This window comes from Coffea arabica, chromosome 4c (genome assembly GCF_036785885.1).
Source record: "Coffea arabica cultivar ET-39 chromosome 4c, Coffea Arabica ET-39 HiFi, whole genome shotgun sequence".
NCBI classification, from domain to species: Eukaryota; Viridiplantae; Streptophyta; class Magnoliopsida; order Gentianales; family Rubiaceae; genus Coffea; species Coffea arabica.
The window spans coordinates 45,056,852-45,079,780 of NC_092316.1; the positions used below are offsets into that span (position 1 = coordinate 45,056,852).

The window sequence follows — 22,929 nt, forward strand, 5'->3', positions numbered from 1 at the left end:
ACCAACGAATTGTCTTCCAGGATTGTCGCCACGTCAAGAAGTTGTTAAATTCGTTCTTAGTCCATTATCATAAAAGGGTGTTGACAACATTGAAGTTTTAAAACTTCTACTACTCATTTTCGAAGTCCAAGTTCTCTACCACGTCCTTTATTCTCGACCTTGTTGCCAGCAAATTGAAACTTGATGCAGCTACGAATTGGTTGCCGCAGAATTTGTGCTCACGAAGAGAAGAAATGAGGAGGAAATGAGGGATTTCACCCCACTTTTGTTTAGTTAAGCGCCTTAACGGGATATGCATCTCATGCGACCTATTTCCGTCGAAAATGTTTTGAGTTTTGACAATTGTCCTTAATCAATCGAAATTAACTTTGAGGATGCAACGTGTCTGGGGTGAAACTTTCAAAATAAAATTGGTTACTAGGCCAAATTTTGAGGATGAAAAGTGCATTTTCCCCCTTGCACGTATCCTTATTGAGGTTAATCTAATATATGACAGTAGAAGAAGAAAAGACGCACTTCAAGAAAGAATCTGCATTGCAGAAACAAAACTTGTTTCTTGATTTCTAATTTAAGCATGTTAAATTAGACAAAAATGGAAGAATTTAGCTTCAGACCTGATCTTTTGCACAATAAGGTTACGATATCACTGACTCAGTTGCAATGTGAATGACTTAATAACTGATATATTACATACCTTACTTGACAACAATGCAACAAGGATAAAGAAATCAAAGACAACTTTATTAAGAGTTCCTCCAAATTGCCTTTTTATCAAATGGATCAGAATGTCGTTAATATCCTGCTTGCTCCATTTAGTATGCATTCAAGATTTTTGTGAATGTAACGCCATAAGGCAGGCAAAGCCTGTTTTTGAATCATCATTCCTTTTGGTCAAAGGGAACAATAGAATGGCTGTAGCACAATTACTTGAGCACGAAAAATTGACCAACGACAACAATAGGGAAACAATAGAACTTTTCACAATCCAATGGAGACAATAATTAAACAGAAATAAACAAATAGGGAAACACCAAATTTATTCGCAACGGATCTTCTGTCCCACACTCTGTGCCACTTTCTGTTCCACTTTTTATTATATTACTATTTCTCCTTCATAAACATCATGTTTTAATTCCTTTTGCTTCCTTAAGATCCAATAACTATTAATTAAGTAAAAAATAAATACAACAGCTTCAAAAAAGTAATATATAATAAAAAATTAAAAAATATAGCAGAAAATTCATAAAAAATCTAATTTTTTATGCATTTTGATTTTTTGAGTTTGTTAAATTTTGTGTATTACTCAATTAATAGTTATTGGATCTTAAGGAAGCAAAAAGGAATTAGAACATGATGTTTATGAAGGAGAAATAGCAATTTAATAAAAAGTGGGACAGAGAGTGGCACAGGGTGTGGGACAGAAGATCCGTTGCGAAATTTAAGTGGTAAAAACAAGAGAGCCTAAAATAACGCGAAAGGTTTAACAGCACAAATATCCAAACAACCACTGGCTAACTCTTTTAGTTTGGTGTTCAACCCAAAAACCCTCTCTTAAATTGGGCATGGGCCCCCCAACCTTTGTTGGATTGGTGCCTTTGGCATATTTAAATGGATCTATCTAACGGGTGGCCATTGAGCATGCGTTAAAATATATTTCAAATATCATATTTTTTTGAAATGTAAATTAATTAGAAAAAGTAAATAAATACAAGAGATAGAAGGTAAGATTAAATAGGAAAAGTATATAAATGCAAGGGAAGAAAATAATTGTTAGTATATGTATATACATAGTAGATTAGGTGAATTTTAGATGTGTAAACAAGTGTTTAAAGGACATCTATTAGAAAAGCTCTATTTAAATTCATTTAGGCATTGTTTGTTTTGAGGGAGTGGGAAGGAAAGGAAATGAAGGATAGGATTTTTGGTATTTCAATTGAGTTTGGAAAAGGGAAAGGAAAGGATTGGGAGGGAAAGGGAGAGATAAGGTTAATTATTTTTTGTCAACATCCTTTTCCGTCCAAAAGTGCGCAGAAACGGTGGGAATGACACCAAGATTAATGAAAATCTTAACCTTGATCCAGCATATTTATACCTATCGTATTGAGAGACTTTTTTGTAAAACTCTGATACAAAGACAAACTCAATAGCAAAAAGGAGGAGGATGGATTGCATTCGGTGAATATTTAGCAAAACAAAAGATCAGGCAAGAGGTAAAAACTGCTCGATCATACTCGATATGAAAGTATCAAAATTAGTTAAAGAGGAACAGACAAAAAATCCCTTGCTTTGGCAAAACGCAAGTGTATCTTTTATATGGGAAGCATAGTTACTTTGCTTGCCTCCCCGTCATTGTTCATGAGGCTACCTCTGAAACTTATTTTCTCAAGTTTCTTACAAGTAAGATTTCTAGATATAGAGTTGTCTTTCAGATCAACAGCCTTCCTAGAAAGGTCAAGAAGAACATATCAGACATACGAACATTTGATCAACCAGGTATCCACCATTTTGCTGACAGAAAAGGTATGATTTCCGTCATTCTTTCTAAGAAATACCATGTTATTTATCTATTTTATTATCTTGAACTTCATAAGTTTTACGGATTTATACAATGAAGAATTATTCCCCCTTGTTTTGTGAAAAAAAAAAAGAAGCTAAGATGGGAATAGGAATTGTTTGGCTATGAAGATATGTTTTAATGGCTGCAAAGCAAAATATACAGCTTTACCATTCGAAGCAAAGGTCACAAGAAGATGATTCTGATGATTATGTGGTAGATTTAGGAAGATTTGATTCCTGTACTTGCTGAGATCTTAGGCGATGATTAAATTTTAAGTAACAAAATCTTAATGGCAATGTTAATTGTTATCTTCTTTGGTCAATTTGAGTTTTCAGTCTCCATTCTGTATTAAGATGTTGAAAGACCGGTTTCTACATAATCTGAATCTTCTGAGCAGGAAAGACTTCAAGTTAAATAAGCAATCTTTTTAACTAAAAGAACTAAACAAGAAGGATACATACTTACAATTGGCTTTTGTTTGCCAAAGGCAAATGAGACGGGGATATGACTATGTTGATGGTGATCAGTTTGCAACAGCAGTTGCAGCTTCTGCTTTTGCTATACATTCCCTTGAAGAATACCAGAAAAAGCTAAGGAAGGGATCTGAAATCGCTTTGGGAAGTGTTAGGACCAGGAAAGATGAGCGTTCTTTGCCAATAGAAACAGGTAACTCCAATTACTGAGGAGTATATTTTTAAAGTACTGTAATCAATCCTGAAGAATCAATATTAAGATTATAACAGGCATGCATTGAAGCTTCCTCTGGGAGGCCATTTGGCCAGGGTAATAGGACTACATCCTTTGCAAGGCCTGTACCTTTTGCGGAACAAAAGCAAAAGGGCAACTCAAAGAAATACAGAAATGCAGAAACCAAAGCAGATGCTTGGGAGAAAGCTCAGATGGCCAAAATTAAGAAAAGGTAGCTGTTTCGTTTGGGGTTGTCTTGAAAATATTTTGCTATGGTACAGATAATGTTTCTTTACATAAACAAAAGTGCTGGAATATCAGGTATGAAAGGATGCAGTCTGATATTCTTGCTTGGGAGCATGAAAAGAAAATGCAAGAGAAACTTCAACTGGAAAAGAAAAAGGTTTTGTTTTTTTTTTTTAATGACCTTTCAGTCTCCATCTATTCAAGTGCCCAGACCTACTTACCGATAACACTGTTGAAAATACAGAGTGAGCTGGAGCTCAGAAGGGAGAGAAACTTGCAATATTACAGAAGCAAGCTGGCCAGGATAGATCATAATGCTGGAGGAGCCAGAAAACAGATAGAAGAGAAAAGGAAGTATGAGGAATCTGTTGTGAAAGAGAAAGCAAGAAATATAAGATCCACAGGAAATGCTCCACTCAGATGCTTCTGCTTCTAATCACAAGGAACGAAATTTGGACAGTGCCTAACGCTAAATCCAAAAATGCACATAAATTTCCATTTTATGTGGAATTTGTACTGATGATTACATACTTCCTGGTCTTTGAACTTTTATGTATATTGGCTTTCAAATGTTTGCAGCATCTGCTTGAACTTTAACTGCAATGAAGTTCTTCTTAGAAAGATATAAGATGAGCCTAGAGACCCTATCAGTAGATATATTCCTTATGCCTTACATTACACTGCTACTCTCCATGAATTTGTAATCCTCGTGGAAGCATATGTGTGATGCATACAACTTAACAAAATAAAAGAACAGATATACTTGGATTTAAGATTGAGAACATAAGATCCTGAGTGTTTTTGTGGCAATACCAGGCAAAGGTCAGGAATCAGTGCCATTCCTATAGTAACCGCATTGGCAGCAGTGCCATTACCACAAGAATAAATCACACGGTGTTACCTTGAGCTCCTGACAGCTTTCAATAACTGCTTAATTTTAGGTTTGCCAATACTAAGGTTCACCTCAACTCGACTAATGTTCTACCCTCCTATATTATTAACCGACTTAGCAAAATCAAGTAAACTCATTGATGGACTTTGTCAATTCTGCAAGTTTTTGGCACTGGATGAAAGTCATTGTTGCAGACAAAGGAAGCCGCTTAATAGTGTAATTCCTTGGCAGCGCTGCCAATAAAACTGTTAAATCCACCAAACTGAATAGTGCCACCAGTGTGTGCTTTTTCCAATCGCCTATTTCTATTATTCTTTGACAGCCATCCCTTCAACCTGGTCCAAGACTCTAGGACTATCCAAACATTAGATGTTAAATAAGCCAAGTCTTGCAGCTGTTCCACACTTTGTCTAATAATACAATTGCATGATTACAGCAACATGTGAAGCACCAAGTGTCATTAAATGTGAACTGCCCTCTTGGCCGACCGGGGAACATATTTACTTCTTCTCAAGCCTACAGGACATGACTTAAAGTCTACCTCTGATGAAAAGGGATACAATACGAATGTTGTTATCAGGAAGGCAAAGTATCATTTCAATGTCAGTGTTACCTCAAGAAAAGAAATTAGAAGTCAATCACGTAATTTACCCAAAGCTGGCCAGATAGTCATCAAGATTAACTGTATATTGCCACAACTCGCATTTTCTCTTTCAATCATTGTACATACGGGATTTCATATTCCAATTCGTGCAAGAAACAACCACTGAAAACAATATGAACATCCTTAATTGTGACAAGCCTAGCGGAACATGTCGGTACAATGATATGTAACATTGTTTTTGTAAGACATCCTTTCTCTTTGGTGTGAAAAGAAGAAAGAAAAGCAGAAGAAAAAGGAAAATCTCCTTCTTGCATTTATTAAAAGGTGCCCACTTGACGTACAATTTGTAGACCATATCTAAGCACTTGTACTAGTAAATAACAAGGGTATCTATCACTTTAAATTATCTGTCATTAGCATTCTAGAGATGTCATAAGACTCAGGGAACAATCCGATCCCATCTGCCACAAAAATGTTACCTCGATGCTTGGATGCCTCTATGTACATCAGGCCTAATTGCACATCCATAGGGACACAGCAAAATCCTGGGCTGGGGATATATTTTGTTTCCTGATGTAGCATGTCATATTCCTATAGACAGCATAACTCAAATATAGATAAAAATCCCAGCACATTCAGCCAAGTACCAGTGGCATATAGAGCCTATTACAACATCTGAGGAGCGTTCTTAGCATTCCTCTGCCACAAACTATTACAGAAGGCTGATTTTCTTTCTTTAATCAATTCATGAGCCAAAAGAACATTTGAAAATTGTCCCTTCAAAACTGATAGGGATTTTATGGTGTGAAGATTGCTGTTAGATAGAGCGAAGAAGCGAACATTAATGGTCTGCTATGACCTTTCCCAAATTATAAATAAAAACAATGTCACTTCTAACTTTCATTCGCATATTGGACACATATTTCAAATAATTGGGACTGTCATGCGCTAACAAATTCAAGCACTGTATTTGAGAAGGCTCTTGAATCTTCCCTATTATATCAGTATATTCTGACCACTCGATAGGCTTAAATCATGACCCCACTCAAGCTTTATTACTCTATCCCTCCACCATAAAGCTGAAAACAAAAGAAACACACAGATAAAAAAGGCCATTTTCCAGAAAAAGGCTCCAAATAACCAATACTCAGCAGAATTTTCCTTTTTCAAATGAAAACGCCAGCTTTAATATTATTATGGTGACAAGAATATAACAAAATTCTATAATTGCTGCAGGGGTATTAGATAAAAATGATGCAATAGTCCAAATATATACAAAAGGATCTGATGTTTCTTTTCATCTTTTGTCTCCGTATTATCTAGTCCTGATGGCTGATGTTCTGAGAGAAAAATCTTTAAGAATCCAAGGGGATATGAATGAACATATTCTGATCCACTATCAAGTCTAATACATGTTAACTGGAAGAGAAAATATGGTAACCACGAGTGGATATAGTGGAGGACCATTTCCAGATCAATTGCAGGCATCCAAGTTTGCATGACGTGGAAAACTTATAGGTGTCCATGGCTGATGCAGTAAACTTCAGATTCTAGTGCCTGACTAGCAGAGGAAAAAAACAGAACTAGCCGGTTTCCCTGCTCAAAATTGGATAGAAGTGACTTTCAATGATTAGAAACCTTTTATATATTCGAGTCAATGTAGTCCACAGACGTGCATAACTAACAGAAAAAAAATTGGCTAGCCAGCATCCATAGAGTTTAATAGATCTATGCATTAAAGGCTTGTAAGCCTTCTACGAAATTTTGGAGTGTCAAACGAAGGCCATGGACTATCTAGTTTACTAGAATGCCAAGAATTTTCATTCTGAGCAAGTGAAATTGGTGCAGATGTCCTAGTAATTTTCGGATGCAGGCTGAAACTTTTTGACAGCGAATTGCATGGGGTGCCATGGAATACGCCAAAAGAAGTTAATTTTTTTTGGAGATTCTATGGTTCCGTTAAGGTATCATGCCCTTCAGTTTGATGTAATCATGCCATTAAAGACTGTAAAATTTTCTAAAAGTCTAATATAATCACACTATTGGTTTAATATAATCATACCATTGGACTGTTCAATTTTGTGGTACGAACACTCTATTGAATAAAATAAAGGAAAAATAGGAAACATAAAGGTCAAAAATGATTGGGGGAAATAGTGAGAAAGTACCAATGCATATCCATAACTCTTTGTAGACTTTCCTGCTACCACATATTTTGTGTATGGTCAGTATCCATGAGGGGACCAAACTAAAGAAGGCAAATAGAAAATACTTTTTAAGAGAGGCAGACTCAACTCAAGACTCTTTATGCTAGCTCCTGTTCATTTGGATTTTGAGAGTAGTCAGGAGATCAGACTGCTGTCAAGGCATCATGAGTCACCATTTTGTTGTGCCTAATTGGAATCTAAGGCACCAACGACAAGACCAACTAGATGGAGGAGACGGGAACAGATCCTCCCACGTGCAAAACCACCAGAATCCTAGCTATGTTGTCCCCATGTAAGTATGATCACTCTCACTCTCAGATTTTTCACTCTTTCATGACTGATTCTTTTCAAGAACTTTCTTCCTCTCCATCATCCTTCCTGCTAATCATTTGATGAGGAACTTTCAAGCTCAGAAAAATGAAGAAATAGCTCAGGCCACCATCACCAATCCCTCTATTTTCTCCTCAATTTGATACTAGTACAGTTTACATACCATGCTTCATCTTACTTTCTAGTCTAGCTTGCACAAAACAAAACATGAACAGGTTTTGAGAAGATTTTCTTACCTATATCAACATCTCTATTCTATCCCCTTAATATCACTCAACTAATCAATTCATCTCACACACAATTCTTGAAATTCAGGTTGAATCACGAAGTTGCTGAGCTGACATGGGAAAATGGGCAGCTAGCCATGCATGGTTTGAGCAACATCCTTCCTTCTCCAGCTCCAACAAAGTCCACCTGTGGCAGAGCTGGTGATCATACACTGGAATCAATAGTCCATCAAGCTACATGCCATCACAAGCACAGCCGGATGATGAATTCGATGCAAAGCCAAAAGCATGATGATGGGGATAAAAAATTAAGCTCCAAGATTAATAGTACTCTAGAATTCTCAGGCACGAAATGGGGTGAAAGATCGGGGCAGGTGCAAATGCTTCCAAGTACGATGAAAAAGAGGCCGAGGTCAGAGACAGAGTCCGATCAATGTGGAAGATTTTTCAGCAGCAAAATTCATGATTTGGGCCAAGAACGCAGTGCTTGTGCTAGTGCTAGCGCTACACTGTGTAGGGACAATAATAAAGACGCCACAATGGTGACATGGGCTTCCTTTGAATCTCCCAGCAGCTTCAAGACTAAAAATACCACTGATGAAGACTCTGCTTCTCATGGTGGATTGGTATCAATTATTCGCATTTTTTTTTGTGGTTCCTTTTCTTTGGCCTTAGGCGAAATTTAACAAGATTGTGCACGTCTAGGCACTTCCTCTTACGTGGTCGAATTTCTATATTGTATCGTGTAATATAGGATAATTTTATCTCAAGAGTTTAAATGTAGGCATTTCCAATCTTAGGAGCATCTCACGATTCTGATTGAACTATGCAGTATGTTTGTGATCCTAATATTCCCATTAGCAATAAACTTGTGCTTATGAATGTTTTGGGAAATGGTTAGCGAAAGTGAAGTACATAGTACCATGCTACAAAATGACATGAAAAAACTCATTGACGAAGTTACAATGGTTTCAAAAGTTTCTTGAAGTAGTTTTATAATAATGAGAAACCTTAAGGGTGGTTATTGCAATTACTAGATTTCAATGTTTTCTTCCTAGATATAGATATTATTCTTTGAGTTTATGCTGATTATGACACTGATGTATCATAATATGAATATCTTTTTCGTCTCTGTCGTTTTGCAGTGTATTTTTGGATATTTTTAATGTGTGTAACTTGTGGATAATTAATTTTTAGCAGGAAAATAGGGATGAAGAGCAAGGGGCCAAAGGAGGAATTGTCCAGTCATGTTCAGCAAGACGCAGTCGTGCGGCTGCAGTACATAATCAATCAGAACGGGTAATAAAATTATTATGGCCTTTTCCATCTGGCTAGAAAATATGTTCTTGTTTTTCCAAAAAGAAAAATGAAAATTTCAACTGGTAAATTGAAAAAAAAAATTCACTTATTTCGGTCTCTTACAGAAAACCTAATTTCACCAATTCATTATTTAAATGCACACATTTTCAGATACTGTTCCCTAATATTTCAACATTTTTCGTGATTTTACTTTATTTTTACACAAATTTAACATTTGTAACATCTTTTAACATGTCTCCAATGGGCAATCACTTGATGAACCCAGTACCAAATTGGATAATATTACTCTTTTCATTTTTTGCAAAAAAATTACCATTTCTTATACTCAAAAAGTAATTATAAATTGGGGCAGTTTTTTTTTTTTTTTTTTTTTGAAGACAGAAATTGAACCTTTGAAGATATTCGCCATAAGCCCTTGTCAATAAATTTTCCAAATTTAACGGAATGGACTTCTTTCTCCTCGGTAAATAAGCTGTTTAACATCGGTCGATTAACTTCTAAAATCTACCTTAAGCCCTAGATACTGCCAGCACAAACAAAAATAGTTATTGAATTCAAGAATAAATTCTTGGAAACAAAAAAGAAAAAAAAAATTGTAAAGCGAGATAAGTGCCGTTAATTTGTAGGAACTTGATGATATTATATATGTTGCTGCATTTTCATATGTATCATTGGACACTAATAAATTTGTGACCTGCTACGTGCCTAGAGACGGAGAGATAGAATCAATCAGAAGATGAAAGCTCTACAGAAGTTGGTGCCTAATGCAAGTAAAGTGAGTTGAATTAGCCTCTTTCTCTTAATCAATTTTACTTTTTAAGTCATCCTACTTTACATCGACGAAGATCTAATCTAGTACGTGAACACGTGAAACTGTATATAGCAAGCATTTCAAGGTTTTTCTATTTAGTTTTCAATGGATACGGTTTAGTAAAACAATGCACACATTTATATTTTGTGAATTCAACCTAATTTTACTTCGTACAAAACCGAACAGTCAGATCCTACTATGAATGCTCATTGAATACTTAATAGGAAAATTTAAAGTTTAATTATAGTTTACTAAAAGTGATTTTAACTCTAAAATCATACGTTGTTGGTGTCCTGATTAGATCTTGCCGTTTCTTTTAACTGGTAAATTATCTTAATAAAATCAATTGAATTTTGCCAAAAACGAGCTTTATATAAATTAAACCCTTTTTTTTTTTTTTTTGAATTGGAACAGACTGATAAAGCATCAATGCTTGACGAGGTGATCGAATACTTAAAACAACTTCAAGCTCAAGTTCACATGATGGGTACAAGAGCAATGCCACAAATGATGATGACTCCCCTAGCAATGCAGCAACAGCTACAAATGTCCCTTCTAGCACGTATGGGCATGGGAGCCGGTGTTGGAGTTGGAATGGGAATGGGAATGCTTGACATCAATTCCATGGCTAGAACTGCACCCCTTCCACTCCAACCCTTCATGCATTCCACCCCAATTGCCTCAGCACCTCCTACATTTGTGCCGCCACCCTTGGTCATGCCACCGAGGATTCCGGCCTGCACTCCACCACCAGCCACGGCCAATGCCACAACTACCGAAATTAATGCCTCCGGCGCTTTTAGTGATCCGTACAGTTCATTTTTAGCCCAAGTATGTTTACAAATCATTTCTCTTTTCTTGATTTGGTTCTATTTAATTTGCTTTCCTTTTTGATGGTTGTTTTGTTGAGCATTTTTAAATTATTTTACTGTAGGGCCTTTATCGATAGTTTTTTTTTTTTGAGGTAAAAAGATAATTAGTAAAACCATATTTAAATTTTTTTTAAGACGTATTTCTCAAAACAAAGATCCAAATAGACAGACAGTTTTTGACTTTCTTATGCATTTAGTAATATCTACATGTTGCAAATTAAGGAGTTAGACAAAATTTTAGGATTTAATCAATTTAGTTTAAAAAAACTTTTTGCGAACTTGTTGACATACGCATGCAGAAGTTCTCTTGTTTACCATACAAAATTAAAGAGTACTCTTATATTCGTTTAATAACCATTTAATAAAGATGCAACAGATCGACTATCGGACTCTTTACTTAAATACCCACTTCATTTATTTTCAAGTCTGAAGTGCCAAGACATTAAACTATTGCCTACTTTTGTTGATTTCTTGTTTTTCTTCTTCTTTTGCAGCAAACAGTAAACATGGACTTTTACAGCAAGATGGCAGCTCTCTTCCGGCAACAAGCTAACCAAACCTCAGCCACCGCGAGCAACCCATTGCAGCCAAATTTCAACCAAGGGAAATAAGTCATATGTAAATATCCATATCAAGGTACTTTGTTGGAAAAGAAAGCTAGAAATTGCAAGAACATAATTAATTACATCTTGAAGTTAATTAAGAAGTCGTACATGTGCAAACTGTTTTTGCTGTTAAAAGTAGCATTATACCAGGAAACTTAAAAGACTCTTGACCAAGTTGTGAACACTACACCATTCCCTTGAGCAGTACTTGGACTGCAAGTTTTGCAGAAAAAAATATTGTAATTAATGATATGATATATGTGAGGTAAAAAGATGATTAAAAAATGTAAAAAAAAAAAAAAAATTTCTATGAAAACTCGTAATTCAAACAATGCTTAATATTAAGTATTTTTCTACTTAGTCAAATACAAATTTTCTTCCAAGAGAGGGTTAAGTTAGATGGTAAGATGAGACGAATTATAAATAGGATGTTCTAGTTCAAGACTTCCCCTTATACAAAAAAAGAAAAATAAGAATTTTCTTTCGAAGGTGCTAACTAGTATACTATATTTACATGCCAAAGTCACAAGTCTACATATTTCATACTCTCAAATATGTGTAATTAGATGTCCTCTATCACAGCTAGTGTTGTACTAATTACAATTCAAAAAAGTGTTACATAATTGTGAGAAAAAAATCAGTCGATTTAGTCAGTAATATAATCAGGTATTTGGTGGATTTGCTATCATATTTATCATAATACTCTACGTAATCTAAAAGTAACATCCTCATGTATCTCTACCATTTGTGACAACAATGTCACTAACCCGGTCCGTCACTACGCATAAATGGTCTTATTGACGTCTATTTTTAATAGTAGTCACTAAAATATGGAATACCTTCGGGTTAGTTGCATGCCTATGCCAAAGTTTTTCACTAACAAGCTTCATAAAAATTCCTTCTGGTTAGTTGCATACATATGCAAAAGTGTTTTCACTAACAAGCTTCAGAAAAAGAAAGATCCTAGAAATAAGCAAAACGTTAAAATATTGACATCACATATATATAACCAACTCGCCTTAGGTGAGTTAACCATCAGATGAAATACTTAAAGTGGATTGCAAATCAAGGATTTAATCCTCTGTACCTATACTAAAATCTCATTCATGTATAGTAGTGCATCCCTTTGATCTAGAGGGAAAAAGTTGCCGATTGATAAAAACAAAAGAAAAGAATATGTATGTATATATACACAGATACACATGTATTTCTGCTTCCATATTTACTTTTCTTGTGTTCAGAGGCTTATGCAGAACTAGAGGGAATAGAAGGGCTGCACTTAGAAATTAAGGTCTGCCGACATGACAACTGGATTCTAATAAATACTTCAGAATACTTCAACCATCTACCTGTCCTTCTCAACCAAGTAATTTGGAATTTCAGACCGAAAAAAAAAAAAGGAAAATCGGGATGTAGAATTTAAGAAGGGATACAAGATTAAAATCCAAATCTGCCCTACATATGAATATGATTTTTTACATCCAATTACTAGGAAAACATTTGTTTTCTTTAGTACTTTTATTTTAACGGAAAGCCAGCATCAAGGGCAAACTCTTACCTCAATTAGGTTCTTTTGGGGTGTACAAATATGGGAAGATGTGGCAATGGACACCTGATTTTTTCTGATTTTGAACAAAGTCAAGTTCTGGTATTACTTTTCTTTTTCTATTTTTTTCCCTTTTGTAGCAGTAAGTTTCTTTCAAGCTATAAATAGCAGTTTGACCCGGGGGGACTATGAATAATTCTCGATGATTAATGTGCACCACAAATCTCAAATGTGGCCATTGCACGAATGGAGTATGGACCAATTAATCACATCAAAAGGATTTCAAGGGATTTCAAGCCACTTGATCCTAGAAAAATTTGTAATCCCTTAAATGAAGAGACAAATCAGTACCACTGAAAATTATGAAGCTTGTCTTATATAAAATGAGTTCCCACAGCCATGAAATTGGTAATGGATTTAGAGGGAAGGGCTTGACTAATTTGGAAACTATGTATGCAAGGCTCAAAAAATTAAAGAAAAAAAAATACAAAGGAGCAATTTTCTGGTAGGTGCAATTAGATACAATTAGACAGTTTGGAGGGACAAAATTAGATAATGACATATAGTTTTATCTTATGTCTAGTCTACTTCATATAATAAATCAGCTTCCCAGCAATGAAGTTGTCAATGGCATTAGAGGGAAGGGCTGGACCGGTACAGATAATGATGTTCTGAGGGCTAAATTAAATAAAAGAGATTTCTGGAGGGCTTGATTGACAAAACTGGATATTTCGGACATAGCACAAAATATTGGTAAGCCCCTTTAATTTTAGGCATGACTCAGCTAAAACTGAAGTTGGCAAAGGACCATTTGCATCATTGTCACAAGCTGGATATCATTAACATGATTGGGGCAAATTGCACTAATGAATGGAGTGTTATCTCTTGCCTCCAATAGGAGTCACTTTCTCAAATTCTGTCAATTCTTTTTGTTCTTTCCACGTCCCATCAGATTAGTCCCAGAGATTTCTAGTGATATGAGATAAAAAAAAAAAATAGTTTAGCATCTAGAAAATGGAATAGGTACTTCAATCATGAGGAATGCATACAAAGGGTTTTTTTTTTTTTAATTAACTAGTGCTAACTTTTAATTTAGGCCGAATTTATTATTTGAATGTATACACTAATATTTACTGCTTCTTTGTATTTAAATACTTTCCAGAATTATTTTTATTCTGTAAAGAAACTTACGCTGAAGTTCCCAATTCCTATCTTAACAAGTTTCCATAGAATGTTATCAGACAAAACCACAAAAATTCATTAGGACCACCAGATTTTGCTGGATCTGACTAGGAAAATGGTGCATATATGCAAATGCCTAATCCATTGTCAACAGACCGTAAAATAGTACTATACATTTTCTTGAAGTTAAATACGTACTCAGCTAAGTTTTTCTTGAAGCCTAATCGAGCTGCATGAACCCACACAGATACGTATATATGTGTGTATGTGTATGGATGTATTTATGCATAATTCTTACATTAACAAACTTTTTACTTGTGCCATTATGTTGTTTTTTTTATGAGAATTACAATGAGTTTCATAACTTTTCTTCTGTTTTTTTTGGTTTTCAATACATTGAAAGAATGTAAATTAGAGAGAGAGCTTTAATCAACTGCAACACTAATATTAGTTACTTAATTAATCTGTGATATTTAATCCAATTTGTATGAGTATTAGTAGAAATTTTTATGGAATTTTCTAACCAGTGCCCATTAGACATTCCTTAAAACACTTAAAATACACCATAACCTACTATATATATACACACACACACATACTAACAAGTATTATTCTCCTTTGCATTCATATGAATTTTTCATTTAATTTTACCTACCCTCATTTACATTTATTTACTTTTTCTAATTAATTTCACATTTCTAAAAATAGGGCACCTAAAGTGTATCTTAATGAGTGCTTAATTAGAATGTTTACAAAGTGGGGAAAAAGCGAAATGAAAGAGAAGTAGAATAATTGTGGTAAGATGCCAATTCTGTTGTCTATCTTCATCGGTACCCTATGGGGGATTCCTTTGATGGGAAAAGAAAAAAAGATAGAAAGCATAGAGTATTGGACCCCTTAACAGATTTATATAGCATAATTTTAGGAATTAAAATTGATAAAACAAATGCACCACCCGTGGCCTTTGACTTGTAACAAATCACATACTATTTGGTTAGTTATGTTCACACCTTGCTATGCTCAAACTTACATTTTGAAGAAATAATAAAAATTGATATAAGAAACAAAATGTAAAAATTTCAAGAAAGGGTCATTTTTAGTGTCAATTTATGTTAAACCATGTTATTGTAAACAAAACCAAAGATGAAAAATTCAATAGAGTATGTTATTTATTTTCAATATGAGGTTCACTTTCCAACTTATGCTACATGTCAAAAAAAAAAAAAAGGATTACGATAGAACGTAAAATGAATCTTATTAATTTTACTATTATAAAAGTTTCAAGGCTAAATACGTCCATATATTTTCAATATCTGGTAAACAGTGTTAATAAAAGAATTTAATAAAAATGTGTATAAAGTAGATATCCCAAATCTGCATAAACAAGCATGCTGGTATTATCACACTACCAAATACCAATAAATAAACCTCATACACAAAATAGAAATAGAAATGTAAACTAAAACCCTATCTAAACGCACAACTAAAAATTAGATACAGAACTGGGTTCAGTCATTTGGATATTAAGTTCAAACTGAGGCAAACATTTTGGAGGAAAAAAAAAGTTTAAAAGTTTAATCTATATTCAACCTCAAAATTAAAGAGGAATAATATATATGAAGGGAAAGAAATAACTTATTAAGGAGAATTTGAAATTACATGTTAAAAAACGCTTAACTTTAGACTCCAATAAACAAAAACAAAATGAAGTACATATAGACGCAAGTATTTGCATCTGAAAAACAAAAAGAAAAAGTTATTATTGCTAATATCTTTAAAAACCACAACAATAATGGTTGAGACTAAAAAGTTACATATATACATATACATACATACACACACATATATATATATAGAGAGAGAGAGAGAGACAGAGGGAGAGAGAGAGAGATAAGAATAAAACAAAAGATGCATCGAACAACAAACAACAAAAAGGTTGGAAGGAAGAAAGATAGCTAGCTATGTTTAAGATGGACTTAAAGAGAGAAAATATATCTCAAAAAAAAAGGAACAAAAAGTAAAAGAGAAACTTTGACTCCAATAGGACACCCTTTTTATCTTTTAAAATGTGATTTTGGAAAACACGTCTATAGTAACAATATTATAAATAAACCATACAAAAATACCCAAAAAATTGGATTATACGGCAACAAATACCAAAAAAAAAAAAAAAAGAACACTAGGACATGTAACATTTCCATCTCCTTCCGCTCGCTCCAACCTTGCTACCCTATCCTGCTCTCCTTTCTGGCCACCTTGCACAAACCTTCGCCATTTCCCTTTACGTTCTCTATCCTCGCAGGTCCCTTCCCATTCCCATTCCCCTTTCCCCGTACTCCACATGCCGCTTGCCTTCTTCCCTTTTCCTTATCACCCTTTCTTCTCAATCCATGTAGGCCTTTGTCTTGCTCACCCACCCTCATCCTCTATCCAACCCTTCTTCCCTACCTTGCTACCTCTCACTCTCTCTTCGCTACAGCACCCCTTTCTTCTCTATCTTACACCAACTCTGCAACCCCTTGTCTCCTCTCTTCCCCCCAACCTTCCTTTCCCGTCATTATTCATAACTTATTTTCTAATCAGCCGGTCACATTTAGGTGTATCCAATGCCAACTTCAAAAAAGTACCCTAAAAACAATGAGTTTGTTTGGATGGGAGTTTATTTGAATGATTTATTTGAGATAATTACTATAATACTTTTTATGATGTGATTTATGTAAAATAAAAAGGTGATTAAAAAGATAAAAATATGATTGAAATTGTGAAGCAAATTATTTTATTTAGAATCATCTCAATCCAAACACACTCAATGCAAAAACACTCTACAAACTCCAAGTATAATAATTTTTGAACAGCACATCTATCGTGAAAGTTTGGTAAAAGCATTCTAGAAAACACCCCATCTAGATGGAACCAATCTTTATGTATTATTCTCGTCTTGTCCTTCCTAATTTAACTTTTGCAATATCAATATCTCCTTAGTTACGATTACAAACTTTATTTAGTTAGAATATTCGTTTGTTTTTTCCATTTTGTTAGTCATAGCAATACTAAAATTTTAGTTGCAACCAATAAGAATAGATCAAAAAAATTGTTGTATTCCTTTTATGCTTGGGCAAAATTAAAAATTTGAGTGGTACGAGCGGCGTCTGGTTATGATAATTCAGGTACAATTTCAAACATAGACATAGAACCATTTGGTACTCCATGCATGATGATTACAAAGTTGAAATTTTAGATGACTACACTTTATTTCTTATTTTGGGTGGGATGTACATATTTTAGTGGGAATTACTTAGAGCAAAGATAAAAAATTGTTAGTTCCTTTTTATTCTAAGTCAAAATTAATAAATGTTAGCGGTGTGATTAGGGTCAGTTATATAATTAAAATCCAAAACAAACCTATTTTATTTTCTATGCATGATGATTCCAACGGTGAAACATTGGATTATTGCATTTCATAAGATAAACTACATAAGAAGTTCTTAAACTATTCTAATCATTGGATGACTGCATTTCATTAGATAAACTACCTAAGAAGCCCTTAAACTATTCTCATCGTCCATTTTTAGTTCCTCATCTACTTTAAGTCTCAAATTAACCCTTGAACAATTGAAGGCGATAAAGTTTGATCCTTTAATCCATTTCCACTGTTATATCAGTCAAAGTTTGCCCTTAGATCCATCATGTTTTACGGTGAAGATAACTAGTATCATTTTTTATTATTTCTAAGGATTAAAGTTTGCCCTTAGATCCATCAGGTTTAACGGTGAAGATAACCGGTATCATTTTTTATTATTTCTAAGGATTAAAGTCATTTCATAACATTTATTTCACTATGCTATTGTTGTTAAAGTTTGACTGGTCAAGTGGGGAGGCAAAGTGTACATATTAGTGGGAAAATTGTATATGTTAGGGTTAGGTAAAGTATAAATAGATTAATTAATTGGTTCGTACACACTCTTATTATTAGGCAATCTAAAACTCTTATTATAAATAGATTATTAGGCAATGAAATGCGCGCACGCACACACACACACGTATATAGAGTAGAAACTCGAAATCTTATAAAGAGGAAGGTGAAAGAGAAAAACTTAAGAGTTGAACTAATGATCTAACTTGTACTTGATTTTTTTTTTTTTTATCAAAACGGCATCATTTTATTAATTGGACTCCAACAGTTACGTAACACATGGGCAACTGCCCTTACAATCAGCATGAGCAAGCTCATGCAGCCAGCCTGGGAAGCAATCCTTCCATTCGGCAGAACATTCCAATTGTAAAGCTTTCTTAGCTAGAGAATGACTAACAAAGTTGTTTGCCCTTCTAGTATAAGCAAAACAACATTCATCAAAATTTAGTATGAGTTTCTTCAAGTCAGCTATTAAAGAGTACTTGATTAAAGAGTGCAAAAAATTATTTAAAAGTGGTTCACGAATTGCCAGAGGCAATTGTTCAAGGTAATTGATGGCCCAAGATGGCAGGGCTTGGATTTTGTAAACCATCTCTATAATTGTCCAAGGTGTTACAGCTGACACCCAATTGGAAGCCCAATCTAAATTCTACAACCCAATGCGCGAATTCAGAAGTTTGTGAATAAACCCGTCCAACAACCCCTTATGAAGGACAGAATCATTGACCAAACTTCACAGATAGTAACCAAATACTTACCTGCCTTGAAGCCTTACGCGTCATGGCCCTGCTGTTTCATTTGGCAAAATGTCCTCGTTTAATTCTTTATCAATTATATAGAGGTGGCAATTTGTCTCAAGTTTCAATGGGTTACCCATGCCCATGGGAACTTTGGAAGGGATGGATATTAGAATTTGATATTGGGTTTAAAATGAGACAAATTTCAATTGTACCCATTAATTGATGGAAAATTTTGCGAAATACTTGGGTACCCATTGGGTTCAAATAGCAAGGGCTCCGTTTGAATTAGTTATTTTTTGGGGTGTTTTTGAAATATTTTATTGTAGTAGTGTATATGAAAAATTTTTACTAAAAATTTTTTTGAAATATTTGATATACTAATGTGGATGGAATGTTTTTTGAGTTATTGTATATTACTGTAACATTGTATTTGAAAAACTTATTTTTTGAAAAAATAGCTAATCCAAACGGAGCCTTAGATTCAAAAATTATCTTTAACAATTTTTATAGTCATACCAGCGAATATAATCTAGCAGTTTTCCTAGTCATTATCCACAAGAATTTCCAGTATTTCAGTCAGTTTAGACCTGTCATCCTTGGACAATGATGAGAATAAATATTCAACACCCTAAGTGCCTTGGCCATCTTGATATATGTTGGAATATGGCTGTATATCTATCTTTTCCTTTATTTGTTAATCCAATTTTTGGTGGGAATCTTGAGTATAAAGCACTTGCATGTTTATTTAATAAAACTAAAAGAAATTTAATAAATAAAAAATATTAAAATTATATAAAAAATAAAAAATGAATTAAAGGAAAAAAAATGTAGAAAATAGATTTGGGTATTGGGCGGGATCAATCTAAACCCATCCCAAAGTGATCCCGCCCATGTTAGTCCCAAAACACATATGGATAAGGTTGGACCCAAACCCATATAATTCGGTTCCATCTCAAACCCAAGCACATCCCGCCCATCCCGCCTATTTTGCCACCTCTACAATTATATCATTATTATCTGTTGTCTCTGAAATCACTTATCTTGTACGGCATTTAGGCTTTATGAAATAAACTCTGTTATTTTCTTCTTTGTTTTATTATTTCATATTGCATTTTTAATTTCTCAAGTGAAATGTTAATGTAACTGATGGCAGGACGACTGATTCTTGTTTGTGGAGATTGTTTTATTCATTTTTGGCTCCAAGCCCATGCAACTGTGCAAGAACTGAAGGTTCAAAATTCACTTAACCAATAAACGCCTAAGGTCATAAAATGCATCAGCATTTGTAGTTTGTTGGGCTAATTGATAAAAAAAAAAATAGTTCTTTAAGATGTCTTGCAACTTATTGATTAATAGAGATATATTCATTTATAATATCTATGGTCTATCAAATAAGGGATATGTATATTCTTCCAAAATGGCTCAAATTCAGGCACCAATTTGCAATTTTGCTCATATTTACACACATTTATTTTTATTTGGGAAAAGAGTCCCAATGGCCCTTCAACTCTTACCCAGGTAAAGTTTTGGCCCTCCAACAATTAAAGATACGTTTTTGGCCCTCGATATAACAAAATAGCATATTAGTGGCCCTTCTGTCAAATCCACCAGTTAACTATGACGGGAAGCTTCATCTCGTGAGACGCGACACCAAATATGAAGGGTATTATAGTCTCTACATGATGGTTGACCAAGCAAAGAGAGAGTAAAAAGGTTGCATCTTATCTTACCTCAAGTTAGAGCAACAAAATCTCCATCTAGTCAAAGTTGGAGCTGAAAATGCGAAGAATGAACAGTTCCCTCTACCGATGTGCAAATGTGAGAAAGAGACTAGGGTGATTATTTCGTGGACTTCAAAAAATCCTGGGCGAATGTTTGCTGTGTGGGCAGAAGGTTGCTGCAGATATTGGGCATGGATCGATGAGGAGATGTGCCGACGGGCTACAGAAATTATACCTGGCCTTCTTCGAAAGATTAATGCAACTGAAAAGGACAGAGATGAATACGAAGAATTAGCAAGAAGAAATGAAAGAAAGGTAACAAAATTGAAGGAAAAAGTTCCTTCACAGTGGAATTTGATAATGTATCCACTATCCAGCCGACTCGTGCTCCCGTGTCCTTATCATCCTTCTTCTTTCTTATTATTAAAAAAAAACAGAGAAAAGGAGAATACGGCGATGCGGATTTTCCTCAAATGAAACATTTTTAAAATTTTGAAAAAAAAAATGTTTTTGCAAAGTTGTGTGCTTACCCCGGAAAAAGTTGGAACTGAAGAAGGGAAGTCGGTCGGATTTTTAAAACTGCTCCTGGTGTTGTGTTTGAAGAGAAACACGGAAGTGGGGGCAAGTAGAAGGAGTGTTTATTTAGAGAGAATTGATTGAATAAGAAAGAAGAAAACAAAGATGATTACCTCACTCACTCAGCTGTCGTTGGATGATGATAATGTCAATAAGTAAAACTAGTGGGAGTTGACACTGATGGTGGATCGCTTTATATGGCCATCAATGACTGTGGAAAATTCTTGGACTCTCTCGGCCCGGCGGTGAAAGCGTCCCCACACATCCAATTTTGTAAAGAAAGAGGCCTCATCTCATCCTCCTCTCACAGCCACAGCCATAGCCATAGCCAGCAGATTTGTGAAAACCGAGAAAAGCACAAACCACCAAAACAGTTTCTGTCATTCAGTTGCTTTACGGAGTAGTCCTAAATGGATGGATGAATCTGTTGGATGGAGATTTTTGTTGCTCTAACTTGAGGTAAGAGAAGAAGCAACCTTTTTACTCTCTCTTTGCTTGGTCAACCATCATGTAAAGACTATAATGCCCTTCATCTTTGGTGTCGCGTCTTACGAGATGAAACTTCCCGTCATAGTTAACTAGTGGATTTGACAGAAGGGCCACTAATATGCTATTTTGTTAGATCGAGAGCCAAAAACGCATCTTTAATTGTTGGAGGGCCAAAGCTTTACCTGGATAAGAATTGGAGGGTCATTGGGACTCTTTTCCCTTTTTATTTTTCCTCGATAAAGAAATAGGTAATTAATAAACACTGACAAAACTAATGAGGTCTAGTTCACATGCCAGACTCCTAGCCATTCACATGACTGGGGCTTTGTGCAAGTGAACACTAAAGATTAAAAGTTCACACAAATTTGTGAAATTGAAAGTAAAACTTGTCAAATATCCTCTAACTAATTGGTCAAATTTGAAAACATAAAGGACTAATTTCTTATTTTGTAAAACTTATGGATCATATCGCTCATAATTGAAATCAATGTTTATGAAAAATTTAAAGGGGAAAAATGCACTTTTCATCCCCAATGTTTGGGTAGTTGAACAATTTCTTCCCTAAAGTTTTAGTTAAAACACATTTCATCCTCGTAATTTTTGTAATTTCAACCAATTTTGTCCCTAAAGTTTCATACAAACATATTTCGTCCTCACAATTTCATAAATTTGACCAATTGAGGACAAATGGATAATTGCTAACCAATTTAGACGGAATATCATCATATAACTAGCATATCCTGCTAATAATTGTATTGTTACTTAATTCAATCATTGATTAAATTACATAAACAATAATGAGTGTGTATGGTTTAGAGATTATTCTTTTTTAAAATTTGTGAAATGATGTATGTGAGATAAAAAATAGATTGGATGATAGATAGACAATTTGAAAACATGTATATGATGCAAAAGAAAAAAATTTTGCAAATAAATAACAATCCAAACAATTCTTTTTTTTCATATTAATACTTTTTTCCAATTGGTTGTAATGGGATTGCTTGAAATTTTTCTTCAATTAGCTATAATGGGGTTGTTTCTTCTCCACAACTTTGTTTCCTCTTGATCTTCTTATTCGATTTGTAATCAAGAAGAGAGTAATGTTGACTAGAAATTTCTTAGTTTTTTTAATGAAAATGAGCAAGTGAATTAAGAAAAAAATGATTTTTGAGGTTTTCATGCCATGGACAAGTGATGATATTCCATTCAAATTACTTAACAATCCATCAATTGTCCTCAAATAGTCAAATTTATGAAATAAGGATGAAATGTGTTTGCATAAAACTATAGGAATGAAATTGGTTGAAATTATAAAATTACGGGAATGAAATGTGTTTCAATTGAAACTTTAGGATTGAAATTGTCCAAAACCCCCCAAACAATGAGGATGAAAAGTGCATTTTT

General features: G+C 34.4%; 2 protein-coding genes and 1 long non-coding RNA gene across 9 annotated transcripts; 2 read left to right on the forward strand and 1 right to left on the reverse strand.

Annotated features, from left to right (window-relative positions):
• The first annotated feature begins 1,970 nt into the window (after window positions 1–1,970).
• Window positions 1,971–4,123, forward strand: LOC113741810 (uncharacterized). Of its 2 annotated transcripts, XM_027269452.2 has the most exons (5): window positions 1,972–2,520; window positions 3,045–3,223; window positions 3,314–3,476; window positions 3,566–3,647; window positions 3,735–4,123. In XM_027269452.2, exons 2-5 carry the CDS (start codon window positions 3,049–3,051, stop codon window positions 3,924–3,926), a joined length of 612 nt encoding a protein of 203 aa, XP_027125253.1. In that variant the 5' UTR covers window positions 1,972–2,520; window positions 3,045–3,048; the 3' UTR covers window positions 3,927–4,123. The 2 variants fall into 2 exon arrangements, with proteins under 2 accessions (XP_027125252.1, XP_027125253.1); XM_027269451.2 differs by having other exon boundaries at window positions 1,971–3,223.
• Window positions 4,124–7,095: 2,972 nt separating this feature from the next.
• Window positions 7,096–11,467, forward strand: LOC113741919 (transcription factor PIF7-like). 3 transcript variants are annotated; one of them, XM_027269577.2, is made up of 6 exons: window positions 7,096–7,485; window positions 7,839–8,376; window positions 8,948–9,049; window positions 9,780–9,845; window positions 10,296–10,712; window positions 11,248–11,467. In XM_027269577.2, the coding sequence occupies exons 1-6, from the start codon at window positions 7,358–7,360 to the stop codon at window positions 11,362–11,364; spliced, it is 1,368 nt and encodes a 455-aa protein (XP_027125378.2). In that variant the 5' UTR covers window positions 7,096–7,357; the 3' UTR covers window positions 11,365–11,467. The 3 variants fall into 3 exon arrangements, with proteins under 3 accessions (XP_027125378.2, XP_027125379.2, XP_027125380.2); XM_027269578.2 differs by having other exon boundaries at window positions 7,098–7,485; window positions 8,951–9,049; XM_027269579.2 differs by lacking the exon at window positions 7,096–7,485 and adding an exon at window positions 7,503–7,738.
• On the reverse strand, window positions 11,146–21,140 carry LOC140005361 (uncharacterized). 4 transcript variants are annotated; one of them, XR_011813189.1, is made up of 3 exons: window positions 20,991–21,140; window positions 20,470–20,722; window positions 11,146–11,571 (listed from the first exon to the last, which is right to left on the reverse strand). It is a non-coding gene; the product is annotated as an uncharacterized lncRNA (long non-coding RNA). The 4 variants fall into 4 exon arrangements; XR_011813190.1 differs by lacking the exon at window positions 11,146–11,571 and adding an exon at window positions 11,624–13,873; XR_011813188.1 differs by lacking the exon at window positions 11,146–11,571 and adding an exon at window positions 15,888–16,714.
• Window positions 21,141–22,929: the final 1,789 nt, after the last annotated feature.